At 41.2% G+C, this 14,949-nt stretch overlaps 1 protein-coding gene across 6 annotated transcripts in view; it reads right to left on the reverse strand.

The window, feature by feature from the left end:
* Positions 1–14,949, reverse strand: part of INTS4 (integrator complex subunit 4) — a 116,865-nt gene that overhangs the window by 33,374 nt on the left and 68,542 nt on the right. For all 6 annotated transcript variants that reach the window (XM_003313222.6, XM_063783304.1, XM_063783305.1 and 3 more), the window contains 4 exons: positions 13,178–13,320; positions 10,793–10,908; positions 9,773–9,906; positions 7,234–7,391 (listed from right to left, as the gene is read on the reverse strand). In XM_003313222.6, the coding sequence (XP_003313270.1) occupies positions 7,234–7,391; positions 9,773–9,906; positions 10,793–10,908; positions 13,178–13,320 (551 nt within the window). The remainder of the gene's footprint in view (positions 1–7,233; positions 7,392–9,772; positions 9,907–10,792; positions 10,909–13,177; positions 13,321–14,949) is intronic.

Here is a 14,949-nt window from a genome sequence, read left to right on the forward strand (position 1 = left end):
CAAGATGTAACCCAATCCAACACAATTAGCCATAAGAAATCTGAACTTCTGTACAAACAAAAATGGAAACTTGTTAGCTCTGGGAAAAATCCTGTGTCCCAGTGTTACCTCTCTTTATCTCTTTATGCTCACAATTCTCAGGAAGCCTCAGTCTAGACATCCATCAGGAGACTATGGGCTCTAATGAGAAAGGTAAACTGAGCACATTCTATGTGCACTGTACTGTGCTGGCTGTTTCCTTACTTGAGCTCACTTAATCCTCACAATATGAATTGCAATTAATCCTATTTCACTGAACAGGAAACTAAAGATCAGAATTTAAGTGGCTTGCCTAAGGTCACAGAATAAACAACAAAACAGGTAATGAACTAGACAGAGTCAGCTCTGACTCCAAAAGTATTTTTTTAACCATATCATATTGCATCTCATTTATTTATTTGCTATTAAACTCTTTTATTTATTAATTACATCAAACACACATGAGACCAAAACTAATTTAAAACTAGATACGGCTAGGCGCGGTGGCTCACACCTGTAATCCTAGCACTTTAGGAGGCCAAGGTGGGTGGATTGCCTGAGCTCAGGAGTTCGAGACCAGCCTGGGCAACACGGTGATACCCCATCTCTACTAAAATACAAAAAATTAGCCAGGTGTGGTGGAGTGCGCCTGTAGTCCCAGCTATTCAGGATGCTGGGGCAGGAGAATTGCTTGAACCTGGGAGGCAGAGGTTGCCGTGAACCGAGATTGCACCACTGCACTCCAGCCTGAACGACAGAGGGAGACTCCATCTCCAAAAAAAAACTGGATACACTGGGCCACTTTTCTTTAGATGCTATCAGGCAGAGCAAAACAGTTCCTCCCAGGAACACACACATTAGCAATCTATATGATGCCACTATGCCACCATGTGTAAACACATTTACATATAGTGATTCTTTTTAAGTTTACACAATAGGCTGAATTAATTATTTAAATCACTATTAAAGATAGTCAAAAAGATTCTGGATGTGCAAATCAAATGTAGTTTATTTTTTTCAATCTCTTAGAATCTCTAAAAATCAAATTTATAATTAATGTCTCTTAGTAGCTTAGTAGAGCAAAAAGGAATGTTAGGAAATACAAAATAAATACAAAGTCTTGGTGACCTCTAAAACGCCATCTTTATTCCTGCACCTAGATGATGACAGATTACAAACGTGTATTTCTACTCTTTAATTACGAGACCAGTTCCAATACTACACAATAGGCGCTCTCCCTAAAAGACAATAAAAGTTTCAACGCAAAAAGAGGATTTTAAATAATTCGACTAAAAAATCCCATGTTCTTCAATGGTTAGTGTGTAAAAGAATTCCCATCAGAAAAGTAGTACATTTCTTTCTATCTCTGATAAATGAAGCCCCTTCTGTTTCAGGTAATAATGAGCTATTTTACTCCAAAAGAACAATTCTCTATTATGGAACACTTCTAAGGTGGTATGGTTCCTGAAACAACACTGTGTATAGCAACAGCACTTTCATGGACTTAACACAAAAATGTAAACTTTGAAAAACAGGAGGTCACTATTCATACTGAGAAATAGCAGACAAATGACTGCAGCATTCCTTAAAAGACAATCCCCTTCAACCCTGCCTGCTAGTGAGTTTAAACATGATTACATTTATAAAATTTGATTTAGTTACAAAATGTCAAGAGCATGTCCAGTATGTTAAATAAGCCAGTTAGTTTAAATTTTTTTTTTTTTTTTTTTTTTTTTTTTTTGAGATGGAGTCTCACTCTGTCGCCCAGGCTAGAGTGCAGTGGCGTGATCTCTGCTCAGCACAAGTTCTGCCTCCCAGGTTCGCACCATTCTCCTGCCTCAGCCTCCCGAGTAGCTGGGACTACAGGCACCCGCCACCACGCCTGGCTAATTTTTTGTATTTTTAGTAGAGATGGGGTTTCATCGTGTTAGCCAGGATGGTCTCGATCTCCTGAGCTCGTGATCCGCCCACCTTGGCCTCCCAAAGTGTTGGGATTACAGGCGTCAGCCACTGCGCCCGGCCAGTTAGTTTAAATTTTAAAGCAAACATCCATAAATGTCCAACTATTATCTATGTAACTGATATTCTCAAAATGCTTTTGCCACATATCATTACAATAATCTTCGCAACAGTTCCACAGGTGCAAGCCACAGCATCTGGCTCATAGGTGAGATCTTCATTAGGTTAAATGGCTGTTTGGATTACAAAACAGGGCACTGTGTATGACAGTGAAATTTGTTTTACACTCATACTAACAAATACATGGCTCCAGTCCTCATCAGAGAACCTTCTGTATGAAAGGCTAACATTTCACTCCATAACAACTCAGAAAGTGTAAGTTGTGGAGAATCCCAGGGGTCAACTGATCTAATCTCATGTGATACAGGAATCCCCTGTAAATCACTGCACATCACAGAATATGGATTTTAGAGTTGACAAAGCTGAACTCAAATCCTGCTTCTGCCTCTTCTTAGCAAATTACTTCATGTCTGCAATGATGGTTGTAAAGCATCGCAGGTGCCCTCAGTGCTATGGTCCATCTGCTTCCCTTTCCAGATTTTTCACCATCCTGCCTATGCTCCTGAATACACACTCAAGCTAGAAACACAGAGCCCCAAACTTAGGACAGTGATCTGGCCGGCCACTGCTTAGCAAGACTATCATCTCAGGAAACCCAGACCATGAAGGCGAGTACCTTCTAAGAGCCAGCACTGCAGCTGATCACCAGATTGGCTAGCTTTTGTGCCTTCTGCACTTGCTTTAGTGCCAATAGGATAAAACTGTCAAGGACAAAATCTAAATGTTTATTTAGGTGGGGATGAGTCAGGAAGTAGACTGTATTTTACTGGGCTCAGGGCCAACAACCTCATTCAGTGGCCTCCAAAACTAAACACTTTGTTGAGGGAGAAGAGAAATCGCTTCACAAGAGGTATAGAAAGGACTGGAATCTCCGCTTACAGAGCTGTGGACTGCCCAGAGCTTACAGCAGAGTCAGCAAATTTTTTCTGTAAAAGGTCAAATAGTAAATATGTTAGGTTTTACAGGCCGTATGGTCTCTGTGGCAACTACTCAACTCTGTGATTGTAGCATGAAAGCAACTATAGACAATACCTAAACAAATGAGCGTGGGTGTGCTTCAATCAGATCTTACATACAAAAGCAGGCAACAGGCCAGCTTTGGTCCACAGGCTGTAGTTTGGGGACTCCTAGTTTAGAGTACTGTTACTGGCACATCACAGGCACACAATAAATATCAAGTATATGATTCAATGTACAGTGGCAAGAGAACAAACTGCCATGCTAAAATCATTTCAACCTAAAAAATAATTCAGTTTTCCCTATCTTTTATTGTTACTGATTACAGTGATGGTATTCAGGTGAACACTCTGCCATTCGGAATATCATTTAGGCTTAGCCTGTGCAGCTAATGCAGCTTCTTCACACCACACAGCCATCTTTGACATATTTCAACTTGTTAACGATTCATGTTCTGCAGCCCTTTTGGCTGATGCTATCACTGCAAAGCAGTGATATGTGTGAGTCCATTCATTACGGTAACAAGCTTTCACTCAAGCTTTGTTTCTTGCAGTATCTATCATTTCTAGTGTGATCTCCTCCACTGATTTTTAAAAATCCAGTCAACAGTAGGATTTTCTTGTTGAACTGTGAAGGCCTGTGCTAGGTAGGGACTTTGTGAATCATCCCTGCTTGGGTCCCAGAGCTACTGGGGGGCCCATCACTGGAGTGGCTGGTGAGACCCTCCAGGGCATGAGAGTTGCTAGGGGCCTCTGTGTGGCTTCTAGAGGCTTCCCAGGGGCACAAAGACTAAGTGACCCAGGTGGAAGCTCAGGAGGCTCACGCTGGACACATGCTGCACACTCTGGCTCTCCTGTGGCTGCAGCTGCACCCACCTACCCAGCATTCTCCCCACGACCTGTCCAGCCCAAGCCCACGGCACTCCCAGGGGAGCCCAGGACACCCTCAACTTTTTATTAGATTACTAGAGTATCAGACCACCCATTTATCTCTCAGTTCCTCACTCCCACCCCTGCACCCAGCAAGTCACCAAGTCCCCCAGGTGAGTAAACTGGAGCTAACAGCAGTTGGTACTTATGGCATATACTGGATTTGGCTCACTCACTCGTGGTATTCCTATCTTCATCTACTGTATCTTCCTAGACTACATAAGCTGCAAAGTTAAAAACTGCATTTCTCAGATTCCCTTGAGCTAGGTTCCAGACATGATTTATTATCAGTCAATCAAACACATTCGCATGAGTTTTGCATAGGGAATAATGTTAAGTGGGAAGAAAGGCAGAATGCAAGACACAGTTCTGGAGCCAGCAGCTTTATTGGTAGCATCCTGACTCAATAGGCAGCTTTCCTGATCATAGCAGGAACATCAGCCTCCTTGGTGGCCCACTCATTGTGTGGCTCTGGAAATCATTCCTGGATATTCCACCTAGTCTGTTTCTTTAGCCTTCCCAACAACTCTGTGAGCCATGTAACATTCTGTAATAAATTTCTTTCTGCTTAAATTAGTTAAAAGCCTCTTTTGTTTTCTGCAAATGAACCCTGAGCAATAAACTTGACTAAGATCAAACAACTACAAGTCATGTGTTGTTTAACGATGAAGATACATTCTGAGACATACACTGTTATGTGATTTTGTCTCACAAACATCATAGAGTATATTTACACAAATCTAAATGGTATAGCCTACTACACACCTAGGCTATATGGTACAGTCTGTTGCTCCTAGCCTACAAATCTGTACAGCATGTTACTGTACTAAAGACTGTAGGCAACTGTAACACTGGTTACAATGGTAAATATTGGTAAATATGGTAAACAATGGTAAATATCTGTATATCTAAACATCAAAAAGGTACAGTAAAAATATAATCATGGGACCACCACAACGTTGTTATTCAGTGCATGACTGTATTAGCTCAGACGTTAAACAAAATGTGTCTGCCCTCAAAGCTCCATTCACTCAATCACTATACTACACCACTGCAGTTCTGGGAGGCTGTTCTCCCTCAGGTCTCCCAGCTCTTCTAATGTCTGCTGAAGTTGGAACTGTCTTCCGCACATGGACTACGAAACTGACATGCTCAGTTATCATTTCATACTAGCTAAAGGATCTTCTCCTTTGTGAAGCATCCCTCACCACCACTACTGTGATGGGTCGGGGACTTTCATCTGTTTTTCCACAGCATCTATGCTTCTCTTCACTGTATCATTTATCAAATTGATGATTTCTGGGTCCTGTAATAAACAGTGAGTACCTTAAGAACAAATGTCATTTCTTATTTCTCTCTGCCCTCAGCAACTGGCTTATTAGAATAAACAAATAGTTAATGCTGCTAAGTGAATGAATGACCTAATATAATGGGAAAACATAACTTGGAGGATGGTTCAGTTGGCCGGCTTTATAATATGTTAAGATGCAATAATGGACAGGAAAGCATGAACAAAGTACAAAGCCCTGTTATCCACCATCATAAGTCTTTGTCTATATCCATCTTGTCTACATGGGCTCTCTAAGGGCAGAATCCTAGCTAGCTGATCTGTATCTAGCACAGAGCTTGTTTCTTAGTGTATGGAATGAAATCATCCACTAAAAATTATTAATTGAATGTGGCTGGTACCAAATACTCTTCCAGGCAGATCAAAAGAGATCTCAACTAAGATACAAATTATATAATATAATATTTTTCCTTCTTTCTTTTTTTTTTTTGAGATGGAGTCTCACTCTGTTGCCCAGACTGGAGTGCAGTGGCGCGATCCTGGCTCACTGCAAGCTCTGCCTCCCAAGTTCAAGCGATCCTTGTGCCTCAATCTCCCAAGTAGCTGGGATTACAGGCGCGTGCCACCACACCTGGCTAATTTTTGTATTTTTAGTAGAGATGGGGTTTCACTCAACGGGGCTGGTCTTGAACTCCTAGCCTCAAGTGATCCTCCCGCCTCGGTCTCCCAAAGTGCTGGGATTACAGGCATGAGCCACTGCACCTGGCCGATATAATATTTTTCTCTTTTAAGAGCAAACAATAAAGAATTTAAACTCATTTGCTTTTAGCAAAAGCAGTACTGTTTGCTCCTCAAAGATATAATTTTTTAATCTTTTAAGAGCAAACAATACTGCTTTTGCTAAAAGCAAATGAGTTTAAATTTTTTTCATATCATTCAGGCCATTTTGAGGAAGGTCTGGCAGAGCCTTTTGGTTGTTCCCCAATATCTTTCTCCCATTCTTCCTGAGTATTAGAGTCATCGCATGTAAACCAGGCATTAGTCACCCAGAATAAAGACTGCATGTCCTCGCTCCTTGAAGTGAGAGATGGCCATGTGACTTAAGTTCTAGTCAATGGAATGCAAGTAAAATTAGAGTGTACAACTTTTGGGAAGTGTCTTTAAACAAACCACAGGGTGGAGATGATACCTTTCTCTTCCTGTTTCCTTTTCCCCACAGGATGGAATACAGGGGGCACAGTTAGATTCTGAATTGTTAAGCAGAGGCTGCTTGATGCAGAAGATGAAGACACAAGAAAGAATGAGCCTAGGCCGGGCACAGTGGCTCACGCCTGTAATTCCAGCACTTTGGGAGGCCGAGGCGGGAGGATCACTTGAGCTCAGGAGTTTGAGACCAGCCTGGCCACCATGGTGAAACCTCGACTCTACAAAAAAAAAAAAGCCAAAATTAGCCGGGTGAGGTGGCATATGCCTGTGGTCCCAGCTACTTGGGAGGCTGAAGTGGGAGAATCACTTGCAGTGAGCTGATATTATGCCACTGCACTCCAGCCTGGGTGACAGGGTGAGACCCTGTCTCAAAAAAAAAAAAAAAAAAATGAGCAAGCCTAGATCCCTGATGGTCATCTCAGCACTGTCCTGCCTATGAGAAAGAATTAAACTTTGCTCCTGTTTTAGCCACTGTTACTTTGCATTTTGGTCACTCATCCTAATATATAAAATTAAAAAACTAAAAACTATTTCTGTTGTGTACTAATCATCAATCGAGTCATGAATATAAAGAGCTCTTTAAAAAAATATGTTCAAACCACAATCTAATCCAAATATAAACAGACCATAAAACCGCGTGTGAATGTAGACCAATAGAGTCAGAATATCAAGCCTAGTAACCAACATCAGAATTCAGAACAGTCAAGCTGAGTGTAACAGCACTAACTCTGTCAGATGAAGGGATGATTACCCTACCTGATGGTGAATTCCAGCAGCTCCTGGGCTCCCTGAGGGTCCAAGTGCTGAAGACTATACACTCTTTCAAGGCTCTGCTGCAGGAACTGCTGGGAAGGATCCTCTTGAGGTATGATGCTGGGAGAAACAGCTGATGACACCAGTTTTCTACCTGGTAACTAAGCAAACAGAGTGGGATTATAGAGTCATTAAGTTTGGTGGCTCAGCTTTTGGTAACACACACACAAACACATAAAAGCACATTAAAAACGTGAGCTAAACAAAACAAAGGGGAAAAAAGGCTAGGATATTCTATAAATAACATTTCTCCCCTTCCTCAGCAACATTGGGAGTTAAAGAGAAAGAGACAAAATGCAAACATGGTCTACCCAATACAGCCACAGCTGTCAGGAGAAAAACAGAAAGATATAATATTTTCTATTGCTAACTGAAATAAATGGGCCAACCATAGGAAGGAGACTAAAAATTGAACTGTTGTTACATTTTTTTTTTTTTAGACAGAGTTTCACTCTTGTTGCCCAGAGTGCAATGGTACCATCTCGGCTCACTACAACCTCCGCCTCCCAGGTTCAAGCGATTCTCTTGCCTCAGCCTCCTGAATAGCTGGGATTAGAGGTGGCCGCCCCCACACCCAGCTAATTTTGTATTTTTAGTAGAGACAGGGTTTCTCCATTTTGGTCAGGCTGGTCTCGAACTCCTGACCACAGGTGATCTGCCTGCCTCGGCCACCCAGAGTGCTGGGATTACAGGCGTGAGCCACTGCACCCGGCCACATTTATCTTTAAAACACTATCTTATCTTTCACTTGAAGGAAGAATAATGATTTATTCCCAAATAAATTTATATAGCATATAATTTTTTCATGAGAATAATTTTTTTTTATTTTTGGCCTAGCCCTACAGATATACTTATTCTTACTGTTAAAAGCGGTTACCTTTTAAGATGGATGGGGAGGAGAGAGCAAAGAGTATTTCACTTTTCATTTTGTATCTACTTGTCTTTTGTTTTTTTTGAGATGGAGTCTCGCTCTGTCGCCCAGGCGGGAGTGCAGTGGCGCAATCTTGGCTCATTGCAACCTCTGCCTCCTGGGTTCAAGCAATTCTCCTGCCACAGCTTCCCGAGTAGCCAGGACTACAGGTGCCCACCACCATGCCCAGTTAATTTTTGTATTTTTAGTAGAGATGAGGTTTCACCATGTTGGCCAGGCTGGTCATGAACTCCTGACCTCAGATGATCCACCCGCCTTGGCCTCCCAAAATGCTTAGATTACAGGTATGAGCCACCGCACCTGGCCTCATTTTGTATTTTCTATAAAGTTTAAATTTTCTAACCATATATATACATATACATATATAAATATATATATACATATATAAATATATATATACATATATAAATATATATATACATATATAAATATATATACATATATAAATATATATATACACATATATAAATATATATACATATATATAAATATATATACACATATATATATATATATATAAATGTTCCTCTAAATAAACACATATTACTCCAAATAAAGTGATTTGGAGTCACCCAAGCAGGGATGAGTTAATGTAAATAGAGAGATTGGAAGAGTACCTGAGCCACAGCATTCACGAAGTGTTTGCTATTATTATTATGATCCATTTTTAAATTTTCTTCTATATAACTCTAGGTTTTAAAAATAGTAAAGGTTTTATTTTTAAAAAATAAGCACTTGTGGAGAATCATGGCTATATGTAATAGTTAAAATATAACAATTTAGGCTGGGTGTGGTGACTCACGCCTGTAATCCCAGCACTTTGGGAGGCCGAGGCAGGCAGATCACGAGGTCAGGAGATCAAGACCATCCTGGCTAACACAGTGAAACCCTGTCTCTACTAAAAATACAAAAAATTAGCCGGGCGTGGTGGCAGGCGCCTGTAGTCCCAGCTACTCAGGAGGCTGAGGCAGGAGAATGGAGTGAACCTGGGAGGCGGAGCTTGCAGTGAGTCCAGATCGTGCCACTGCACTTCAGCCTGGGCGACAGAGCAAGACTCCGTCTCAAAAAGTAATAATAATAAAAATAAATAAATAAATATATATATATAACAATTTAAATTCTTGATCTAAAATATAATCTATTGTTCCAGGTTCCTTTCTTCTTGCCTAATATCAATAACCCAGGGACATCAAAAAAAATGAATCATCTTAAAAGGTAAAGGATACAAAAGCAAAAGTATAAAACAATGGCAAAGAGCCCAAGAGAGAAAGAGAATGAACAAACAAGTTTTCAGAGAATATATGGACTGCTTTCTACTATTTAATAACCACAAAGCACAAAAAATAAAAAGCCAAAAACAAGCTGCACACAGTGGTGCTCACCTGTAATCCCAGCGACTTGGGAGGCTGAGCCAGGAGGATGGCTTAAGCCCAGGAGTTTGAGACCGCCCTGGGCAACATAACAAGACCCCCATCTCAAAGGAAAACATGAACAAAAATAACCCTACCCCATGCAAAATAAAAACAAGGACAACAGATGTTTTCAACATACCCTCAAGGCAGGAACAAGATGAGAAAGACTGTCTCGGAGGTAGGCATAGTGCCTGAAGGTGTGATCTGAGAACAATGCTGGCATTGTTGGACAGGTTTTAGCAGCATTGAAAATAAGTACCAAAACTGCAATATCTGATAGATCACTGGGTTAAGTAAACTTGGAAGTATAAAAGGTTGGCCAGATTCTGGCACTCTCACTTTCCACCTCCAAAATCTCCATCAAGAGACTATGATTTTCTAATAATCAAAGAAATGCAAATACAAACAACAAAATACATTCCCCTACTCCACCCACACCCCCAATTACCAGGTTTTTAAAAATGCCAGAGACTGCCAAGAATACAAAAAATGGAAATGATTTTGCCTATAAAGTAAGCAACTATATTGCCTATCAAAGTACATACTGGCCAGGCATGGTGGCTCACGCCTGTAATCCCAACACTTTGGGAGGCTGAGGTGGGTGGATCACTTGAGGTCAGGAGTTTGAGACCAGCCTGGGCAACAAGGTAAAACCCCGTCTCTACTAAAAATACAAAAATTAGCCAGGAGTGGTGGCAGGCACCTGTAATCCCAGCTACTTGGGAGGCTGAGCCAGGAGAATCATTTGAATCCGGGAGGCAGAGGTTGCAGTGAGCTGGGGTGGTGCCACTGCACTCCAGCCCAAGCAACAGGTTAGGAATTTGAGATCAGCCTAGCCAACATGGTGATACCTCGTCTCTACTAAAAATACAAAAATTAGCTGGGTGTGGTAGCGGGCGCCTATAATCCCAGCTACTCAGGAGGCTGAGGCAGGAGAATTGCTTGAACCCGGGAGGCAGAGGTTTCAGTGAGCCGAGATCAGGCCACTGCACTCCAGCCTGGGTGACAGAATGAGACTCTGTCTTCAAAAAAAAAAAAGAAAGAAAGAAAGAAAGAAAAGCAAAGAAAAGAAAATTCAGACTACCCTAGCTATACTGCAGAAGGAGATGCCAAAGCTGCCTGCCAACACATCAGGGCCCATCCTAAGCACAGAGGATACAAGCTGGATCATCCATGTCTGGTTCAGCTGTGTCAAAAAATGGGTGGGTGCTCAGAAGCTCTGGCACCAAGGGAAGCACCAGGGTTGGATGCCGACTTCCCAGAAACTTCAAGCACCTGAAACAAACAAATAAGAATGCACATCAACAAATTAGTAAAGTTAGTCCTTTGAAAAGTACTAGGAACTGGAATCAGAAAACCTGAACTGGAATTGGAAATTCTCAACCATATACTTTTGCTAACTCTATGACTTCAGATAAGTCACCCAGTTATTCTGGAACTCGGTTAATTCATCTAAAAAAACTGGTTATTATAAAGATAAAAGAACTGGTTATTTAACCAAGAGCCATTTCCCCCATCTTTCTTCCTGAGAGAGCCCTGATTTTACTCAGGTATCAGGCAGGCAGCAAAGTGCTCGGAAAAGGCAGGTCCAGCCCAAGAGCTGAACCACTATTGGTCTAAACCCATCATGGCAATCCCATTCTCATTTTCCAGTGACTGGTTTGCTGGTGGGCAAGTAAGCCAGTTCTAGACAATGGAGCACGAGAGTATGCTGGCTGGGGAGCTTCTCAGGGATGTTTTTGCAAATCAAAAGAGCAATGCATGAAAGGGAATGACCCTTCCTTTCTGTCTTGAGATATTATCTTATGAGGCAGCCATCTTACAACTATGAGAAGAAAGCCGGCCGGGTGTGGTGGCTCACGCCTATAATCCCAACACTTTGCGAGGCCGAAGTGGCTGGATCAGGAGTTCAAGAGATCAAGACCATCCTGGCCAACATGGTAAAACCCCATCTCTACTAAAAATACAAAAATTAGCTGGGCATGGTGGCACGGGCCTGTAGTCCCAGCTACTCGGGAGGCTGAGGCAGGAGAATCGCTTGAACCTGGAAGGCGGAGGTTCAGTGAGCCAATATTATGCCAATGCACTCCACCCTGGCGATAAAGAGAGACTCTGTCTCAAAAAAAAAAAAGCCAAGAGAACTGCAGAGAAACCAAAGAGAGCCCTGGTAACCTGTTGAATGACCAATCCTGAAACCAACCTTCTGACCACTTGTTATGAAAAAACAGACTTATTGGCTAAGATATTTTTAATCAGATTGTCTTTTTTATTTGTGGGCAAAAACATTCTGATTGATATCCTGGGTGAAGTCCTGAAATCACAGATCTGTCTGAAACTAAGTAGCCTTATGCAAGTAAATTTTTTCATCTACAAAATGAGATTAAAAGTCATTACTTCATAGTTGCTATACACATTAAATAACTAACATAAAGTACTTAGCAAAGTGTCTGTCACATAGTAAGAACTCAATGTTAGCTATTATAACTACATGAGGGCCCTTTATAAACTATAAGGAACTATAAAAGCAAGGTAATTATATATTTTTATTATTGTTTATGGTTTTTTTTTTTTTTTTTTGAGACTGAGTCTTGCTCTGCTGCCCAGGCTGGCATGCAGTGGCACAATCTCGGCTCACTGCAACCTCTGCTTCCAGGGTTCAAGCAGTTCTCCTGCCTTCGCCTCCCGAGTATCTGGGATTACAGGCGTGTGCCACTAGGCCCGGCAGATTTTTGCATTTTTAGTAGAGATGAGGTTTCACCATGTTGGCCAGGGTGGTCTTGAACTCCTGACCTCAGGTGATCCACCCGCCCCAGCCTCCCAAAGTGCTGGGATTATAGGCGTGAGCCACTGCACCCAGCCAATTTAGTGCACCTTCTAAACCAGAACTTAATGAATAAAAAATAATAAGGCCAGGCACAGTGGCTCATGCCTGTAATCCCAGCACTTTGGGAGGCCGGGGCAGGGGGATCACCTGAGGTCAGGAGTTCAAGACCAGCCTAACCAACATGGTACTACCCCATCTCTACTAAAAAAAAAAACAAAAATTAGTTGGGGTATGGTGGCGTGCAACCTATAATCCCAGTTACTCGAGAAGCTGAGGCAGGAGAATCGCTTGAACCCAGGAGGCAGAAGTTGCAGTGAGCTGAGATCACGCCACTGCATTCTAGTCAGGGTGACAGAGCGAGACTCCATCTCAAAAAAAAAAAGGAACAAAACAAAACACTATATAGGAGAAAGAGGAAATCTAATTAATTTATTTCTATACTTGTAACAGCTACCACAAGGGTTGGTGCATAGTCAGCACACAGCAGGCACATAATATTTGCTAGGTGGATAGATGCACAAATTAGTAAGTAATCTAAAATGTGATACTCAGCTTAGGAATCAGATTCCTGAGAGTTCGGTTAAGTTGAATCAGGTTTCTAAAGTAAAGGCAAAATTCAGGGCCGTACTACCCTCAATCTATAAGGACGGAACAAATGTCAGCATTATACATTTACCACATTATGGGACTCAGTGAGTAAATGGGCAAAAAAGTCATTACTTCCATATGGAGTCCCTATCAGTAGGGTACTTGGTTAAATTTTTCAGCAGCTCCACCAATGCAAGATGAATCCCTTCTTTGGTTGAAACATTAGTACAGCATAAGAGTTCATGAAGAGCCTCTCGAATATCTCTGGATGAATCCTTTTAAAAAAAAGTAATAATAATAGTAGTTACTGTTGGTTAGCAGACTCAGCCTCTATCTACCATCCCCTTCTCCCCAGCCACCTTCCCATCTAGGGTGGCCATGTAACAAAGTATGTGGAAGTTTTTTAGCTGAAATTCCTGAAATATCTTTCATTTTACTGATAAAGGACCAGAGGCAGTAGCTTTATCCTCTTTGTTCTTTAACCTTCCTTTTCCATCCTATCTGGAACTCAATCATGATGCTGAAGGTACAAGAGCCTTTTTGCAACTAGGAAAAAGGACAGGCTAAGAAGAAAGGCTAAGAGAGAGGCTGGGAATGGCCAGTTAGCAGAACACTCAGAACACACATACTTATTAAGTTTGCCATCTTATACAGGCACAGTTTGTGGCATCCCAAAACAATTATAACAGTAACATCAAAGATCACTGATCACAGATCACTGTAACAGATGTAATAATGAAAAAGTTTGAAATATTGCAAGAATTACCAAAATGTGACACAGACATAAAGTGAGCACATGCTATTGGAAAAATGGCACCAATAGACTTGCTCAATGCATGGTTGCCGCAATCTCTCAATTTATTAAAAAAACACAATATCTGCAAAGCCCAATAAAGAGAGGTATACCTGTATGTGTTAAATGGAGGAGTGAGGGAAAAAGTCAATCTATCTGAAGTGAATTTCAAGATTTCAAGAATGAGAAATATTAAGAGAGAGGCAAATCGAAATGTCACTCCTATCCATAAAATTCTGCAACAGTTTTCCATAATGTTAGAATAAAATCCAGACATCTTAAAATGACCTACAAGGCTCTCCACCTGTCCCTAATCCCCTCTCAGACTTCATCTCATGCCACATTTCTACTTTCTCACTGTGGTTCACTCCTACTGGCTTTCTCTCTATTCTGCAAACACAACAAAGCTCACTTGTGTTTTAGAGCCTTTCCACTAGCTGTTTTCTCTACCTGAAGTTATTCTCCCAGTCTTCACATAGCTAGCTTCTGTTTATCATTCAAGACTCAACTTGAACATCATCTCCTCAGAAAGTCTTTACTAACCACTCAAATTACAGAGAAATTCCCCATTCCTCCATCATACTGTTTATCTTCTGCAAAACATTTATCACCATCTGAAATCATTTTGTTTGTTTACTCCACCTCTCTTTAGAATATAAGTTTTACGACAGCAGGGATCCTGCCTGTTTTGATATCCCTATATTTCTAATACATAGACAGTGCTTGTTGAATAAAGAAGTGAATTTTTCTAGGCAGGGTAGGATCTTGACATAGCAGGAAAAAAAAAAGGCAAATTCCAGCTGGAAGGGTCAGCAAGGTAAGGCTCAAAGCAATGAAGCCCAGTGACACAGAAAATATAAGGGAGAAGTGCACAGCAGGGTGGAAGAATAGTCTACTGTAAGTTTATATTGGTCTGAACTCCTGAAAAGAATTAAAAGGCAAGGATTCTTTGTGAGTTATATACATAAGTACTCACAAATAAGCATACCTGTGAACAATTCTGTACATCAAAACATAGCTTGGAACATAGCTCAGCTACTCAGCAAACACTTACCGAGCACCTAATTGTGCCAGACACTGCTGCAAGACATTGGTAATAAAAAAATGAAGA

The sequence above is a fragment of the Pan troglodytes genome, chromosome 9, assembly GCF_028858775.2.
Source record: "Pan troglodytes isolate AG18354 chromosome 9, NHGRI_mPanTro3-v2.0_pri, whole genome shotgun sequence".
Taxonomy (NCBI): Eukaryota; Metazoa; Chordata; class Mammalia; order Primates; family Hominidae; genus Pan; species Pan troglodytes.